General features: G+C 42.8%; 1 protein-coding gene across 1 annotated transcript in view; it reads left to right on the top strand.

The window, feature by feature from the left end:
* The first annotated feature begins 247 nt into the window (after positions 1–247).
* LOC139640113 (homer protein homolog 3-like) overlaps positions 248–18,941 on the top strand; it is a 61,483-nt gene continuing 42,789 nt past the window's right edge. Inside the window, exon 1 of the mRNA XM_071514281.1 lies at positions 248–432. Within this exon, the coding sequence (XP_071370382.1) occupies positions 428–432 (5 nt within the window). The 5' untranslated portion in view covers positions 248–427. The remainder of the gene's footprint in view (positions 433–18,941) is intronic.

Genomic DNA, 18,941 nt, shown 5'->3' with positions numbered 1-18,941 from the left:
GTCAGGCGGAGCGGAGCGGAGCAGCAGAAGTCCTGGAGGTTTCAGCTGAAAACAAAACACTCTTCTTTCACCGATATTCCTCCGTGCTCCCGGTCCGCGCAGCTGAACATAACGGCTCCCGGTGCGTAATTACGCACGAAGAGGAGCGGAGGAAAGATCCGCGCTGTTTGGTGGAGAAACCGCAGACAAAGGAAGGAAGGCTGGAGTACAACAACTGACTTGAGAGGAGAGAAGTGTCGGGGGGGGAAACGGGGAGTCTGGACTAGGAAGTGATTTTGTGTTTTTTTTTTTCAGAAATGTAACTCGGTCCGGGGGATTTTTTTTTTTGGAGGAAAATACTTGAATCCGTTTGGAGAGAGCGAGGAGAAAAAGGACGAAGAGTTTGGAAGTGGCAGATTCGCAGAAAGAGCAGCAGCCTCCTCAGAGCATGGGGTGAGTTCAGTTTCAGTCCGGAGACACTTCGCTGTCTGGAAGTGATTTGTTCAGATGACGAAATGGCAAAAAAAGTGAACTTTGGGTCAGTTAAGGTGGTTTAAATGTAGTAATATGCGCGTGTCATAAAACCAAATAATCTATCGGTTCATATATGAGGCTCCGGCGCGTCATGTGTGAGGAGCGCTGCAGAGAAACAGATCTCGTGTTTTCAGTCCCAGGACTTGACCTAGTTTCATGGATCCAACATCAGTATCGTACGATTCCACCTTAAATGACTTGTGACCGACAGAAGCTCCAGTTCAGTGTTTTTCAGGATTGTAGCTGCGTTTAATTCAACTTAACTGGCTGTAGCGAAGAGGCTGCATGGCGTTTGACATGCAGAATGTCTTCATGTGTTGATTCTGTAGGATAACACACACACACACACACACACACACACACACACACACACACACACACACACACAGAGGGAGAGAGAAAGTCAGAGTCAGAAGCAGGCGGCCTTGCTTCTATTGATTTCTAGATAAGACAACACTCATCTTCATGTGTTTATTCTATAGGATCACACACACACACACACACACACACACACACACACACACATCCCCTGGTTAACAGCAGCTATTGGGATTTCTTGTTCTCTGATTCTTTCCAATTACAAATGAATGAACTGGTTTGAATCAGCTGTTCAGACTGCAGAGTGTGTGTGGTGAAAGCTGTGCAGACCGGCAGCCAGGTGTGTGTGTGTGTGTGTGTGTGTGTGTGTGTGTGTGTGTGTGTGTGTTTGTCTTGGTCCTCGGCTCAGCTCAGCTCGGCCTTGGGAAGCTGGAGCTCCTAGCTGTGATGGATCAGTGTTGCTGTTTGAATTATAGATGGATGATGTTCAGTGTGGGAGAGCAGAAGAAGAGCAGGAGGCTTTATCCCCCTCACATGAACACATGAACACATGAACACATGAACACTGGTAGACTGGTCTGGAAACACTTTCACTCAGGTCCTGCTCATAAAGCTTTATTAGACCCTGTATGAACATTATAAGAACATTATGAGTGCATCATCATTACTGTTATCATCATCAGGGTTCCACCTGGGGCCAGGCGATATTGACAAAATCAATACCTCGATATCGATAATGTGAGGATATTTTGGGGATGATTATGGAAAAGCAGGAAGAGGCGTTCAGTGTTCAGTTCACTCTGGAACGCTACAACAGTCAAATAAGTTCAGAAAAGTGTAGAACTGTGGAAGATAACTGGAACCAGTCTTTAAGACCGGGAAACACAACATTTAAGCTATATCATGATATTATGATAACCAAAATCCCAGAGGATCTCTAGTCTGATATCACAATATCGATAACTATATTGATATATCACCCAGCTGTAGTTCCACCAATATGTGTTTCTGAAGGCTGATATTCGAATGCCCAAATGTAATTTTTTTTGGGCATTTTTGCTTTTATTTGATAGTTAAAGTAAAAATGAAATGAAAAGTGACTGTTTCACCTTGTTGGCTAACTCTCCATGTCAAACCTGTTTAACACTAGACGCCAAAAAATGCCTTTAATTTTACTGCCTGGAAGACAGTGGGTCATTAGTGATGACATCATACTGTAGCAGCAGGCGTACATTAAAATTATAACCAATAAAACATCACAGATTTTTGAACAATCACCTCCAATCAAATAAAACTGCTTTTCTCTCCCTAACTGATCTCCCATTGGTTTAGACTTTTGATTGATCCCTCCCTGTGTTATGTCCCGCCCCCACATCCTGTTTCAACAGGAAATACGTCAAATTAAGGAAGCAAGATGCTCTCAAACTGCAGTTTGATTGTGGGATTTAACAGTAGAGAGACAGGACAGATGAGAGGGGGATGAGGTGCAGCAAGGTCCCAGGCCGGATTCAAACCCACGACATCACGGTGACATCACGGTGACATCACACACCTCAGCCAGCTGAGCCACCAGTTCAGCCTTGATACTGAGAGTTTTGTGTTGAAGATGCTGATATTTTGTGCCAATATTCGATATCTTTGAATTTTTCCACTTTCATGCTAAAAAAATCAAGTATTCAGTGCTTACTGACTTTAAATTAAGAATTACAAAAACACAACTGAACAATTAAAAGAAGAAATAAAATGTGCAAAGAAAAATGCAGATTTTCCAGCATTTTTTTTGTAGCTGTGCTCATGTTGGTGGTGGATGACATCACCGGTCGATATCTGATATTTAATAAAAGACCAATATCTACAAACCCATATCAGTCTGACCATAATCAGAGCATTATACAATGTGCCAAAAATATTGGGGTTGAATACATCAATGGAAACTCTATAAATAATAATAATAACCTACCAGTCAAACCAGTGGTGTTTACATTGAACAGCATGTATTTCTCTGATGTGTCTGATGTCCGGTCAGAATGCAAGCCGAGTTTCTCGTTTCGCTTTTAATGCATTGACAATCATTTATAATTCATAACAATGGTTCTCAACGTGGGGTCCGGGGACCACCAGGGGTCATTCAGGAGGTTCTATGGGGTCCCAGGCAAACTGATGAATTGTTAATACAATCAGAGAATGTAGAAGAATAACTGTTCTGATCATAGTTCCTCTGTTGTCTCTCTACCTACAATACAGATAGTCACAGAATTCTGGACAAAATCATATCTTACAATAAAAATATTCTCAGATTTGTGTCCGAGAGACAAATTCTCATCAAATGGGGGTCTGTAGCTCTGATGTGGACTGAATGAATGTGTACTTGATGTGAAAAAGGTTGAGAATCACTGCTTTCTAGCGGCTGATGAGCGCTGCAGTAAAGCGTTAACAGAAGTTTCATCTCAACACTTTCTTAACACTTCTCCTCTCTCCTCTGGTGCTGCAGCAGCGGAGCGGTGGAGCTGTAACATGTTCCCGCTACACCGAGAGAGGTAGAGCCGCCGCCTCGTCTCGTCTCGTCTGTCCTCGTCTGTCCTCGCTCTTCACTGTCCGTCCATTCGCCTCTCCTCCTCCTCACCTGTCAGTCATGCCTTTAGCCCCGCCCCCTCATCGCCGCTGTAACCCTGCATTCAGCTGATGTCGGGTTGTGCTTTTTTCCGTGTCGGGAAAACATCGCAACTCGGACGTCCCAGTAGTTTGTGTTCACGTGCTTTTATGAAAATTGGTGAACGTTTCCTAAACTGTTTACACACACTGCCGGCCTTCTAGGCTAACATTAGCCTAGCTAGCAATAGCCTAGCTAGCAAGCAATTAGAGCTGCAACGATTAATCGATTAGTTTTCAACTATTAAATTAATCGCCAACTATTTAGATAATCGATTAATCGGTAATGAGTAATTTTTTAAGAAAAATAAGTCAAAATCCTCTGATTCCAGCTTCTTAAATATGAATATTTTCTGGTTTCTTTCCTCCTCTATGACAGTAAACTGAATATCTTTGGGTTGTGGACAAAACAAGACATTTGAGGACGTCATCTTGGGCTTTGGGAAACACTGATCCACATTTTTCACCATTTTCTGACATTTTATAGACCAAACAACTAATCGATTAATCAAGAAAATAATCGACAGATTAATCGACAATGAAAATAATCGTTAGTTGCAGCCCTACAAGCAATCTTCGGCTATTTCAGTGGATTATGAATGTAAATACCACAGGAAATTGAATGCCGTAGCAATATAGTTATCAAGGAATATCCATGTCTTTTAAATTTGTACTTGTGTTTCATTTTCGGCTTTACTGTATGAAATTTCTTATCGTTCACGTGCGACTCTGTTCCGTTCAGCCATGTTGGAAACAGCGATTGCGTCACAACTCGTCCGATTCCTGCTGCAGCTACAACCTGATTTCTTTCGATTTGGTCGTCCGTCACAATCTACGGTGGCCGAGACGTGTCAAACGAACTGCATATCCAAAACGGAAATATAAAGACATCGAACAACATTGCTCATTTGTGACAATCACATACCGATAGTAATCATAGTTAACTAGCGAACGACTTTCACTTCTCAAACGGGCAAGAACTTTCCTCTTCCACATGTGCAGGCAGTAATAGTCCGCCGGCAATAATAGTCGGCCCGTTTCATTGTCAACATCCGTTGTTGCTCATTTCCGTTGATGTGTTGTGGCTTTTGCATTTGTGTTGTGGCTTTTGCATTTGTGTTTTCCGTTAATGTGCTTGTGTTTTTCAAATTTGCAAAGCATTTGGATATCCAGTTCGTTTGACACGTCTCATGTCAAATGAGAGTGTGGCTCTTCCTACTCGGAAACTTGTTCACCCCGTAAATCCGACACCAGTTGAATGCAGGTTTAGCTCCAGTATTATTTGTGGAAACTCCGTACCAAACTTTTACATCCCAAGTCTGATTCTTGTGACGTTGTGCAGATGTTGTCTTGCTCTCCTCCTCCAGTCGTCTCCTTCATGTCTCTGGCCTCCTGTCATCCAGCCTACTAATACAGGCTTTACATTGCATCACAAATCTCATATCATCCATAGCTGCTGCCGTCATGGAGGTCCACGATGAACTGGCTGTATGCAAATAAAGCGTAAATATAATCTAACAAGCAGCTAGAAACAGAGAGCAGCTGAGTCAGCTTGTTGTGGTGTGGCTGTAGATCCATTCAGTAACGTTCTCAGTAAAAGTGAATAGTGTGATAAAGTGAATTTGTTTCCAAATGTAGGTTACTGTGACACAGTAAACTGTCTTGTCCTTATGCTGCGTTCATGTCATATTAGCTTTGTTGTAAATATGAGCTGCTGATTGGTAAAAAAAAACGTTCACGTCAGCCTCCCAGTGGTAAACAAGCAGGATCTGTGGGGATTTGTTGTCGGCTCTGTAATCTCACACTTGGTGTATACTGTATGCCCAGGATTCATATATATAGGATGCTTGGTTTATTGTATAACCATCTATGGTCTAATTATCATTAAAATATATAGGGGTATTACAGTATGATCATCTGTCAGCCTAATTACTACTGATATGTATGGGATGGTAGGGCCATTACAATATATAGGGAGGTTACAGGATATCCAGCTAACAGCCTAATTATTGTTAAAATATAATATAGAGGAATGTGTGGTCATGGTATTACCACTGTTCAGCCTAATTACCATTGAAATATATAGAATGGCAGAGTTACAGTACCCACTTCCTTGTTTTTGTTTGCTGTAGTTGGTTTAAGTATAGTTTACCCTTTTTGGTAACACTTTCTATGAAGCCTGTGTCTATAATACATTATAATCATACTTCTAACACATTATAATGCCATCATAATGCATTATAAGTATAGCTATAATCATGCATAGACAGTTATAATGTTTTATAACATTATAAACACATTACTTACAATCTGTTATAAAGCTTTTTCAGATTATGAGTAGTGTTATAAAACATTATAACTGTCTATGCATGATTATAACTATACTTATAATGCATTATGATGGCATTATAATGTGTGATTATAATGTATTATAGACACTGGCTTCATAGAAAGTGTTACTGCTTAGGTAACATTGAAATATGGAAGGAGGTTACAGTATTCCCACTTAGCAGCATAATAAGTGTTGAAATATATAGTGAGGTTACAGTATGACCATCTATCAGTCTAATTACCTTGGAAATGTGATGATGAAGATAAACCCATCCATCATCTATCTAACTTGGAGTTGAAATCTACAGGAATGTGTGTTCCCAGTGTGTCCTCCTCTCCTTGTTTGGGGGTTTCAGTGGGAACATAATGAGCGAATCTGCTGCATAATACCATAAAAACCGTTGAGCGCCTGTGTGTCCTCCCGCCGGCCAAGGAGACATCGGACGCTCTGCGGGGGAAAAGCCTCTTAATTGCTGTTTTGGAGACATTTGCATTTGCATGAATAAACAGTCTGAGCTCTCTCTCTCTCTCTCTCTCTCTCTCTTTCTCTCTCTCTCTCTCTCTCTCTCCATTCACTTCAATTCACTGTGCTTTATTGGCATGGAAGAAAATAACGGTGTTACAGAAGCCTCAAGATGAAAGATCAACTCTCTCTCTCCCTCTCTCTCTCTCTCTCTCTCTCTCTCTCTCTCTCTCTCCCTCTCTCTCTGACCTTCAGTTCCTCACTGTGGGAGCTTCTCTCTCTCCGTATCACTTTCACGTTTCATGACAGCAGTTAAGTTATCGGTCAGACGAGCCGACCTTCAGATAAGTGAAGTGCTGTGTTTCGCTTTGACGCGGCCGGAGGACAAGCAGCTGTTTTGGGGCGTGAGCTCCAGTGATCAAAACCATGAGATGTGGAGGATTTTTATGTAATCAAGAGTCCAGAGTTTGATGAGAACAGATCTGCAGATGAAAGCGAGCGTGAGCCGGGCTCTCTGCGTTACTACAAAGCATTCCTGACTTTTCGCCCGTGTAGGAGGAGGAGCTGGGCGGCGTGCGGCGGGGCTGCGGGTCACACTGGAGATACGGTGACTTGTTGTTGAGCAGCTATGAGTTAGCGTTTCCCCTCATGAGCTATTTTGGTATGTAGTTGTACAGTGTCATGTTGCCGGACCGGGCCAGACACTTTCGCTGGCTCAGGAATGCGGGCAGGAGGCTGGCGAGGGACCAGGCCCTTAAAGGAGAAACACGTTGTTTCCCCTAAAACAAAATGGAAGTCTTTGACAACAAAACAACACTTTTTATGGGCGAGTTTTGAAATGAATCCCTCATGAGTCATCGGACTACTGATTGCTCACAGCAGGGCCGGCAGGCGTTTTGCCTTAAAGGAACAGTTCACCCAAAAATGAAAATCCTGTCCTCATCTCCTCCCCCTCATGCCAGGTGAAACTCAGGTGAAGTTTGTCCATATAACACACAGGGAGGCTGCAGCACAACTCCATAGCAGCCTTCTCCAAAACAACTGAAGTCAGTGGGGACCAGTTCTTCAGAGTTCCAAAAAGACCTACAGTATATTTACACCATCATTTAGTGCAAATCTTAACTACAGCTGATTGATTTGCAACAAATAATGGTGTATAGGTCTTTCTGTTCACAGTGTGTGGAACTCTAAAGCAGTGGTTCTCAACCTTTTTCATATCAAGGACCCCTAATTTAGTCCACATTAGAGCCACGGACCCCCATTTGATGAGATTTTGTCTCTCGGACCCAAATCTGAGAATGTTTTTTTTGTCAGATATGATTTTGTACAGAATTCCATGACTATCTGTACTGTAGGTAGAGAGATAACAGTGAAACTATGATCAATATAGTCATTCTACAATGACAAAATAATGAAGTTTAACAATTTATCAATTTGCTGGGGACCCCCTGGAATGCCCACAAGGACCCCTGGTGGTCCCCGGACCCCACGTTGAGAACCACTGCTCTAAAGAACAGGTCCCCGTTGACTTCAGCTGTTTTGGAGAAGGCTGCTACCAAGTTGTGCTGCAGCCTCCCTGTGTGTTATATGGACTAACAAATTTCACCTGTGTTTCATTTGGCATGAAGGGGAGGAGATGATGACAGAATTTTCATTTCTGGGTGAACTATTCCTTTAAAGGGCTGTTTCAGTCTTGTGTGTTGGCTTGATGCACAGGTGGTGACACATGATGTTGGTTCGAAGCAGTCAGCTGACGCTCTGAGTGAGCAGGTCGGGGAGCAGTGTGTTGCTCAGTGGCACTTCAGCAGGACACACCGGCTGCTGTGGAATCAAACCTGTGGCGTTTTGGACTCTGACCGCCGTCTCTCTGCCCGCCGCACCGCCCTGCAGCCCGCATGATGATGATGTTGTTGTTTCCTCCACAGAACATTAGCGATGTGCCTGACAGGCCAAAATGATGTTGGAAGAGTTTATGGCTTTTGAGAGCGAATAGCCAAAACATTCGAAATCCCCTGAACCTCAAAGCACCAGAATAAGGAAAAGATTAGGTCCACCTTGACTTGGTAGCCACATTAGATCTATCTTCTTTTTAATGATTTAGGTTTAGCCCTGCTCTCATCTCCTCTCTCTCTTCTTCACCTCCTTCCATCCCCCTTTCCTCCCCTTTTCTTGCTTCCCTCCTCCTCCTGTCTTCCTTCTTTCTCCTTTCTATTGATGATGTATCACTTCCTTGTTTTTTGACCGGTAGATTAGATTAGACAGCTTTATTAATCCCCAGTGGGGAAACTAATTTGCCACCAAATCAACTCATACAGACAACAAACAATATAGACATTGCATTCACAGTACACAACAAATAGATAACACCATAAAAAGCCATTTGAGACGTGATTAACAGCTGAAAGGTGCTATGGATCTAGACCACATCTAGAAGTGTTCATTAAAAAATCTGACCGCTGCTGGAACAAAAGACCTTCTGAGTCCTTCAGTAGAACACTCAGGCATTACTAGTCGCTCACTGAAAGAGTTTCTGAGTCTGTTAAAAACGCTGTGTAACGGATGGCCTTCAAAATACAGAACAGTTTTTAGTTTGGCCCTTGTTCTCTTTTCTACAGTGACCTCAAGTGAGTCTGGGGTAAGGCCAATCACTGAGCTAGCCTTTCTAATCATCTTATTGATCCTGTTTTTATCATCCGCAGTGATGCTGCCCCCCCAGCAGAGCACAGCATAAAAGAGGACACAAGCTAAGATTCCCTGATTAAAAAAACATGAAGAAACTTCTTGTTAATATCAAAGGATCTAAGCCTCCTCAAGAAGAGGCTTGCACATTGATAGAGAACCATCCTCCCACTCAACTCATTAGTGTAACACAATACAGGTGTGTAAGCTGCTGCTGACAATGACCCTGATGAAGACCTATGTCGGTCGCAACGCGTTGGTCATTTTAAATACATATTGCCATGTAAAATAAAGGCATTTTAATTTTGCACAAACCCTACAGTGTGCCTTGGATCGTTTTTGAAGGAGACTTGCATTTTTTATTACATTTTTTATTGAGACCATATTCCACTCATGCAATGAGCCCTTCACAAGATGGAATAAGCACCAGAATTTTTGTTTCATATTCTCCTGACTGGGGCTGAAATGGGACATGAGATCTGCCTGTTCACATTCTACACACTGTTAATCATTTTATCTGATTATCTCAACACCACATGACCAATCAGCTCTCTGTCTGTTCAGTTTCCATTGGTCCCTTCTGCCACTGGACCAAGTTTTGGAAAAACTGTCAATTTCCAGTGCCTCCATGTTGTTTGATTGGTCCAGTAATGGAGGGTTTGGTTTTCTTCTTCTGTCTGCTGACTGGCCGCAAAGTTTGATTGTGTTACGTGAAATCGTTCGGAAGTTTAGTGAGAAGCCACGCTCCCCTTTGGCTAATAGGTAGGACAAGTTAGTCAGTTCTTCCTCGCCCCATGACCAAACTTTCCACGACATTTCGTGCAAATCCGTTCAGAACGTTTTGAGAAGTCCTGCTGACAGACAGACAGACAAAGAGAGAGAACCGAGCGAAAACAAAATCCCTGTCCTCTGTTGGCGGAGGTAAAAATATATTAGGATGTTTATTTTAAGGCACAGCAGCTTGTGACACATTGATGACCACAGGTGACGTGACGTCTACAGGCGCTCCAGTTATTTTATTAAACTAAACCTTTATTTAACCAGGTGAGTCCCATTGAGATTACAAGATCTCTTTTTCGAGGGAGCCCCGGCCAAGATAGCAGCGATACAGAGTTTCAAACAACATACAAGTAACAAGTAAACATTAAAAGCACATAAAACAAAACATACAGTAGCAACTCACAGAATCATTATGCCTAAAAGACAGACAGGAGGAAACAGCTAAGGAAGCAATTACAAATTCCAATTGAATTTGCCTCCAAACCCTTCACTACATTTTTGAATGCCCTAATCGGGATCAGCTCATCTAGCTGCAAATCTGTCTGCAAGTGGGTCCAGGCTGCAGGGCGGAGAACATAAAGGCCTGTTTGCCACATTTAGTGCGAACCTTAGGGACAGAGAGTAAGAGGGTGTCATTTGAGCGCAAACAATAATTGCTAGTTTTGAGTGAGATATACCCACAAAGTAGGGCTGGGCGATATGGACCAAAAATCATATCTCGGTATTTTTAGGCTGAATGACGATACACAATATATATCTTGGTGTTTTCTACAAAGTGGGCTAAATGTTCAGTTGGGCGATATGGACAAATACCTCGATATTGATATTGTGACAAAATTGTAGGGATGACTATTGGTGCTTTCACAAAATATTTACACAATGAGATTTTTGATAAATAATCATCAGTAATGTGGATATAATGACTAAGTGGGTAAAGGCAAATAATAGAACAGCTAGAACAGTCTGGTAAGTTCAGGAAATTACATCACTTTACTGTAATGCAGCCTTTAAAACCAGGAAAAAAAACACTTATGCCATATCACGATATTACGATATCCAAAATCTAAGACGATATCTAGTCTCATATCACGATATCGATATAATATCGATATATTGCCCAGCCCTACCACAAAGGTAAGAGGGGAGCAGACCAAGGATGGACTTGTAAATAAATATGTACCAATGAGAGAGTCTGAACTCCACTGAACTCTGGCATATTGGGTGCAGTGGTGAGTGAGAGCTCCAGTGCCACTTGCAGGGAGACTGGGAGACATTGACGCTTGAACGCACCTTTAGCATCCCGGGCCTGAGCCGTATTTAAGCGACCACAGGACACCGGATCACATCTTTTTACTGGATATGCCTGTGACCCTTGACCCCTCTGACCGCTCTCTGTCCTCCTCTGCTCCCCTCAGGCTTCAGCTTTGTTTCTTGAAGTGTGAGCCGTTTGCCTTTCAGTGCGACCGATTGGATTTTTGGCAGCGAGTTTAGCAGCTTTGCTCCCAGCTATTTACAGCCAGGGAGCTTAGAGACGCCGTTATTGGCAGTTTGAGGAGTATTTTCTCCACTACAAAACAACTGGCCGGGTGTGTCTGCGGGGGGGGGCTGGGTGTGTGTGTGTGTGTGTGTGTGTGTGTGTGTGTGTGGGGGGGGGGGTCTGATCCACAGAGGGCCGTTTCACAGATCAGTGACTCTGGGAGGTGAATGGGCGACCGAGCTTAAGAACGAGATGAAGAGACCAGTGAGAGAGGATTAGTCAGCGATGACTCCGGGCGAACACACACTCTCAGGCTGTGTGTGTGTGTGTGTGTGTGTGTGTGTGTGTGTGTGGAGGCAGCTACACAATGACACTGAATGAGGAAGAAACTGTAAAAAGTCGACCGCAGTTTTGGTTCCAGTCATGTGCTATTTTTGTAAGTTATTTTAGGTTGTAAGCTTATTGAAAATATAGATATTAATGTAAATTTCTTCTGGGAATAATTAATTTAAACATGTGACTGAAGGTTTATTTTTATTTGAATTTGAAAAGGTTTAGAAATTACAGGTACATGTAAATTTTTATAGGTATTTTCAATTTTTTTTAATAAATAAATATTCATTCTTATATGAGTATAGATTTTACGTGACATATAGTGTATATTTTTATGCATGTATTTCACCCGTTCATTCATACAGTTCCACACATTCACACCTGGAGTTGGACTGAGCAGCTGCAGAGGAAGGGAGAGAGAGCATCACTTGTTCTCTCTCTCTCCAGACAGATTCTTCCAGTTGTTTCAGGATTTCAACCCACAGCCATCTGCTCAGCAGTCTGCAGCAGTCAGCTGAGGCTCTCGGTTCTCTTCTCTGTCAGGAATGTTAGAACAGCAGCTACAGAACATCTTGATCCTCGGCTTCGTTAACATTTTATTCCCTCCCATGTGACTCAAATCTGCTGTTTTCTAATCAGGGGCGGCCAGTCATTAATGGAGTCCCAAACCCAAATCTGTGGTGAAGCCTGACATCTAATCGTGAAAAGTAGAGTACTGAACTGGCCATCTGCTATTGGCTGATCTTGTCACCTTCTATAGAGTACAACAGGTGGTGACATCACCTGGCAGCAAAGATCAGCCAATAGCAGATGGCCAAATCTGGGTGGGGTTTAGTTCTCTTTAAATACCCATAAATTTAGCGCTGTAAATGTTTGGACCGCACGCTCAAATCGGAATTTGTCATTGTTGCCATGACAACAAGTAAAATCTGACGTCATTCAAAAGAGACAGTCTGACTTAGCATGGAGACACAACGATGGAAAAAAAGACAAATAGACCACTTGATTAGTATTTGGGAAGATGCCTCTGTTCAGTTAAAACTCAAAGTCTCAAATGTAACCAAAACATGTTTTAAAATAATTTTGAGTGAAATGAATATTAAATACGGGCGTCACTTCCATGTTAACTAGTAGAGAGCAGGAGAAGTGTAGGTATAGAAACAGATCTGTCGTCTTTTTGTTTTTGTGACTCAGCGTGTCTTCTCCACCTTGTTGTTTAGTTCATATTGGTGTCGGATATGTGTCACATCTTACAGTCATCCAAAAAAAATCAGATATGAGCAGCAATTTTGAAACTCAGCATGAAGTCCTGCAGTGTGAACGCAGCCTCAGACAGGGTTCCTACGCAGGTCTGGAGAGTCTGGAAAAGTATTAAAAATGAATTTGATCATTTCCAGGTCTTGAATAGTTTGGGAATTTGAAAAAATGTCTGGAAAAGTATGGAAAACGTTGCAGTTCAGGTCCGATACACACATAATTCTAGCTTTTATGTTGTTGTAGAGCCACTTTGAGTCCACAGTTTTTGTTGATGTGCAGAATAATGTTCAGATAGAGGGACGCTCTTATTACCCAGCTGCTGTCAGCATGCATTATATCAAATACCCACCAAAATCAAACCCAGTAGAGAACATAGGGTCTGGGAAAAATATGGAATTTTAAAATGGAAACCGTGTAGGAACCCTGCCAATCATCTCACATATTCTGATATTTGTCTCTGTGAAGAACAATCTTCATCTATACAGTGATATGACCTAGTTAGCAGGGGCAAGATGTCTATCTGCGTAAATCATATTGAACACCAGACAAAATCTTCAAAACAAACCCAGGTCTGGAAAAAGTATGGAATTTTTTAATTGGAAATGTGCAGGACCCCTGCTCAGAGGTCAGCAGTGTTGTAGCAGTGAACTCCTCCTGCAGCTCGTCCAGATGGAGCTGCAGGCAGCAGATAAATACCGCTGCAATATTTCTCCGTCCCGTGAGGAAATGTTTGGACTGTGTGAATGTGAAGCCGGGCGGAGCTGAGACAGAGCCTGCCCGCTCAGCAGATCCGTCCCTGCACACACACACACACACACACACACACACACACAGACACACACACACACACACAGAGCAGGATGTTAGTTCGGCCCAGTCCCACTACATTTCCTCTGCTCCCTCATCCTGTATGCACGCCCGTGTCCTTTAAATTCATCTGAATGTTTCATGTCAATTAATTTATCATGAGCGTGGAGTGGAGCTGTGTGGCACTGCGGTGCTTTTAGGGGGAATGGAGAGAAGGGGGTGGGGGGGTGGGGGGGGGATTACTGCAAACTTCAAACTTGAGCCATCAGCCCAGACTCGGCTGGTTTACTCTCTCATCCTCTGACAATGGCAGAATATCAAATAAGGGCTTTTTTTTTTTTAATTTTTTTTTTTAAGGCAAACTCTTGAAAGTTTCTTTGAGGGAAAGTGTGTTTTCTAAGCAGTGAGCTGGCAGCGCTCGTCAGACGATGTGACGGAGAGAAGCTTCTGCACCAGACGGCTGCAGAGTCCTGCAGAGCGACAAAACAAAGAATGAGAATAAAAAAAGTTTCTGTTGAAGCTTTTTTCCTGAAAGGCACAGACAGCGGCCGTACGCATGGAGGCTGCAGCAGTGTAGACCCTCCTGCTGGCCTGGGATCAGATTAGGCGTTATCCACAATTTAATATTGCAATGCTGTCCTGTCAATATATTGTGATTAACAATATTATCGGCATTCACCAGGTGGGGGGCGGTGATTTTTTACGGGGTATTTTTACATTTTATTTTATTGTATATCTTCTAAATTATACCAGATTTCTAGGCTATTAATAATCATAATTAATAGTAAAAATAATAGTAGGTGATATAATAGGGCTGGGCGATATGGACAAAATCAAATATCACAATATTTTTGACCAAATACCTCGATATCGATATTGCGACAATATTGTAGGGATGACTATTGGTGCTTTCACAAAATATTTACACAATGAGATTTTTGATAAATAATCATCAGTAATGTGGATATAATGACTAAGTGGGTAAAGGCAAATAATAGAACCGCTAGAACAGTCTGGTAAGTTCAGAAAATGACATCACTTTACTGTAATGCAGCCTTTAAAACCAGGAAAAGACACTTATGCCATATCACGATATTACGATATCCAAAATCTAAAATCTTAGACGATATCTAGCCTCATATCACAATATCGATATAATATTGATATATTGCCCAGCCCTATGATAATAATAAAGAATAATAATACTAATAATAGGGGGTGATATTCGATACTGTGTAAATATCGCGATATTCGAGGCGATATTTGATACAGCGGAAAATATCACAATATTCACGAAATACCGCGACACCGGCCCAAACCTCTATCAGATCCGACCAGAACTTTCTCTTGTGTCTCTGTGGTTTCATCTATCTTTTTACTCTGTCTCCCTGTACAAATGAAACATCCCGAGGAGATTAGACTGGCTGTTCTCCTTAAATAAAAAAAGATGTTGTGTAAGAGGCAGTAACGCCAGCAGGTATCGTCATGTTTTCTCACAGCAAACCTGTTCTGAAAAGCTCTTCAGGGAACTCACATGTTTTTACCACACGGCTCTGATCTGGTTTAGGCGCTGTTGCCACTAAACATTCATACATGGAAAGTTTTTTTTAAAGACCCTGTGAATTGAAAAATATTTTTTTGCTGATGTTACTGGATGTGTTCACCTAATCACCAATACAGGCCAAAAAAATGTTGATGTCTAGAAAAACTTTATATCAAAATGAACAGAGCGTCTCTTTATGGTAAATGGCTCATTTCTGTTAAAAAAATGTATCCAATCATATTTTGACAACCATTGGAATTATCCATGCATCCCATGTTTTTTTTCCCAGCATGCAGCTCAGTTCAGCTGCAACATGGATGAAGGAGAGTTTCTGGCTGCTTCACCTAAAACTCTTGTCCCAGACGGGCGATGGAGGCGGAGAATATTCCTCCACAACCACTTCCTCCATATCTCATTAATATTCAAATAAGCCCCTCCCACCCTAACTTTCTGTTTCATTCAGAAATACGTCAGTACACAGATGCAAATCACACTCTCCATGACACTTCATGGGCTCTTAAAGAAGATCATCTGGGCAGCTGCAGCCTGGAGGTTGCTCATACAAATCATTTAAATTTTTAGACATTTTAAAATAAGATAAGATTTCACTTTATTGATCTCCTGGGGGAAATTCGGGAGCCACAGCAGTAATTGGTGGAACAGTGCCAAGCAAGTACAGGAAAGGTAATATAATACAGGAAAATAAGAAAGGTAGTATAATAAATATAAACTATAAATGATAGTGCAAAAGTTCTGCAATAGCTGATATTCTTATCTAGAATGACTTGCAGTGAGTGAGCAGGAGTCCAGTGTGGCTGTTCCAGGTGTTGAACCTGTGACCTTTTGGTAACGGGACAGTCTCTCTAAACACCAGACCGCCCAAACATCACCAAGTACAAAAAGTAAAAGCACCATTTGCTCTCTGGGATCATAAACCTCAGGAACAACCTGCCTGTGAAATACAATTAACAAACTCTGTATCTCCATTTAAGACACAAAGGGAACTGATGACTTGTTATTGCTCTCATTCTGCTTTAATAGTATCGTTTAATGTGATTGCTGGGAGGTCAGAATGGTTTTTGAGTTGTTTGGAGTCGGCCTTAACGAGCTGAGGGCCTTAATTGATCCAGCAGTGCAAGTCTTTCCTTTATTACAGCTGATTTTTTTTTTTTTTTAACATCTTTGCTGCGTTCCTTTTGCATTACAACACAGTAGCTTTAGAAGAAGTGCTGTACAGTAGCTTACTGACAGATATCAATGTTTGCTGGACTGTGTTCCAATCAGCTAACTCATTTGTTTTCATTAATTACTGAACTATATGCTGAACACAATTCTCATAGCGTTCATGCATGGGTGAGCAGCAGTGAGTGTGTATGGAGGGGGGAGGGGGGGGAGGGGAGAGGGGGGGAGGGGCGGGTGGATGTATACATGACCTGGAATAGATTAACAATAATCTATGCAGACAACCCCCCGCTGGATGTAGGCTGCTGGTTCCTTCTAAACCTCATCAGACTGCAGCAGCAGTGTGTTGCTGCAGTGTGAGGGACAGCAGGACAGTAAGACAGTAAGACAGTAAGACAGCAGGACAGTAAGACAGCAGGACAGAAGAACAGTAAGACAGCAGGACAGAAGGACAGTAAGACAGAAGGACAATAGACAGCAGGACAGAAGGACAGTAAGACAGAAGGACAGTAAGACAGCAGGACAGTAAGGCAGCAGGACAGTAAGACAGAAGGACAGTAAGACAGCAGGACAGTAAGACAGCAGGACAGTAAGACAGTAAGACAGCAGGACAGTAAGACAGCAGGACAGTAAGACAGCAGGACAGAAGGACAGTAAGACAGCAGGACAGAAGGACAGTAAGGCAGCAGGACAGAAGGACAGTAAGACAGCAGGACAGTAGGCCAGTAAGACAGCAGGACAGAAGGACAGTAAGACAGCAGGACAGTAAGACAGTAAGGCAGCAGGACAGTAAGGCAGCAGGACAGTAAGACAGTAAGGCAGCAGGACAGTAAGACAGCAGGACAGTAAGACAGCAGGACAGTAGGACAGTAAGACAGCAGGACAGTAGGACAATAAGACAGTAAGGCAGCAGGACAGTAAGACAATAGGACAGAAGGACAGAAGGAAAGCAGGACAGTAAGATAGCAGGCGGGACAGTAAGACAATAGACAACAGGACAGTAGACAGTAGGACAATAGACAGCAGGACAGTAGACAGTAGGACAGAAGGACAGTAAGACAGCAGGACAGAAGGACAGAAGGACAGTAGGACAGCAGGACAGCAGGTAGATGAGTTAGTGAGCGGTTCAGTGTGATGTACTGTTCAGTTGATGGCTCTCTAACCAGCGGGCTTCCCAAGAACCGTGTTTAGATTGCTGCCAGCTGGCCAGTCAAAGCTCCCCCAAGGGGTTTCCTGTAGCTGGTTGGATTAACGAATCACACCGCAGTTCTCTTGTTAGAGGACTGAGACTCTCTGAGCCGTTATTTGGTGCCTCCAGAGTTCAAAGGTCATCGTTCTCACCCGGACAAACCAACCAACTAACGGAGGAAACACTGCAGAGTTCAGATGAACCGATCAGAACATGCTGGCCCCGCACCATCCAGCCAAACACTACACTGTACTACACTGTACTGCAGTATATTAGACAAACACTACACTATACTGCAGTACACTACACTGTACAACAGTACATTAGACCAACACTACATTGTACTACAGTACATCAGACAAACACTACACTGTACTACACTGTACTGCAGTATATTAGACAAACACTACATTGTACTACAGTACATCAGACAAACACTACACTGTACTACATTATATTAGATAAATACCACACTGTACTACAGTACATCAGATAAACTCTACACTGTACTACATCAGACTCTGACACGCTGCTGTCTGAGTGTTTACTGTCGGCCCGCCTCCGCCTCAGGAGGAATTTAATCCGGCTTTAATCTGCTCATTTGATCAAAGCTGGATGTGAAGCGTCCCGTCTGAGCTGATTAGCCTGACGAGCTTCCCGCAGAGCTTTGAGGACGGCCGTACGTACCGCGCCGCCGCCACGGCCCAAATGAATGATGGGACGTTAATGTGTGAGCGACCCGGCGTGACGGCTGGAGCTGATGAGCCGTCAGTCATCTCTGCTCATTAAGATGAGAATGTGATATGATGGAAATCCTGACAGAGGCAAGATTGCTTTGATGTTGATTATTTATTGGGGCTTATTGACTTTCACAGCGTGGTTATCAGTTATGCGGCCGGATAATTAGATTTATTAAGTGAAACGAAGCCCTTCCACAGTGTTAATAACCTTCATTCATCTCCGATGTTTTCAGTAGGATTTTGTGTCCTGACAGTGAGGAGTGAGGAGTGATGTGCTATAGTTAGCTACAGTTAATGGATCTCAGGAGGTATAATCAGATCACCTTTTTCTTTTCTTAAACTTCTTCCTCCAGGGAAGGTTTTGCTGAGCGTGCACGGTCTTCTTTCAGCACCACCCTGCTCCACATCTCAGGATTTACACACATCCATCCATACCTGTGATCCTCCCATGCAACACAGTCTTCTGCTGCTGGCTGATCAGCTCCACTGGAGATCTGTTGGTCTGTTGGCTGCCTCGGGGCAGCCGGAGGTGACGGAGAGCGTGACTCATTCACTTTCCCCGCTGAGATTTTGATTCAACGCTTACAAGCCTGTCACAGGCCTGTTAAGCTGCTGACAGTGTTTGGTTGTTATCTCCTTTGTCAGGAAGCAGATTAGAGGTTTAGGTCTACAACTTGTCT

Source organism: Centroberyx affinis, unplaced genomic scaffold (assembly GCF_046629955.1).
Source record: "Centroberyx affinis isolate AG114_WGS23_722 - 3 ecotype Tasmania unplaced genomic scaffold, CSIRO-AGI_Caff_v1 ptg008366l_1, whole genome shotgun sequence".
NCBI classification, from domain to species: domain Eukaryota; kingdom Metazoa; phylum Chordata; class Actinopteri; order Beryciformes; family Berycidae; genus Centroberyx; species Centroberyx affinis.
The sequence above is the reverse complement of the archived record's forward strand: the minus strand, read 5'-3'. Positions and strand labels throughout refer to the sequence as shown.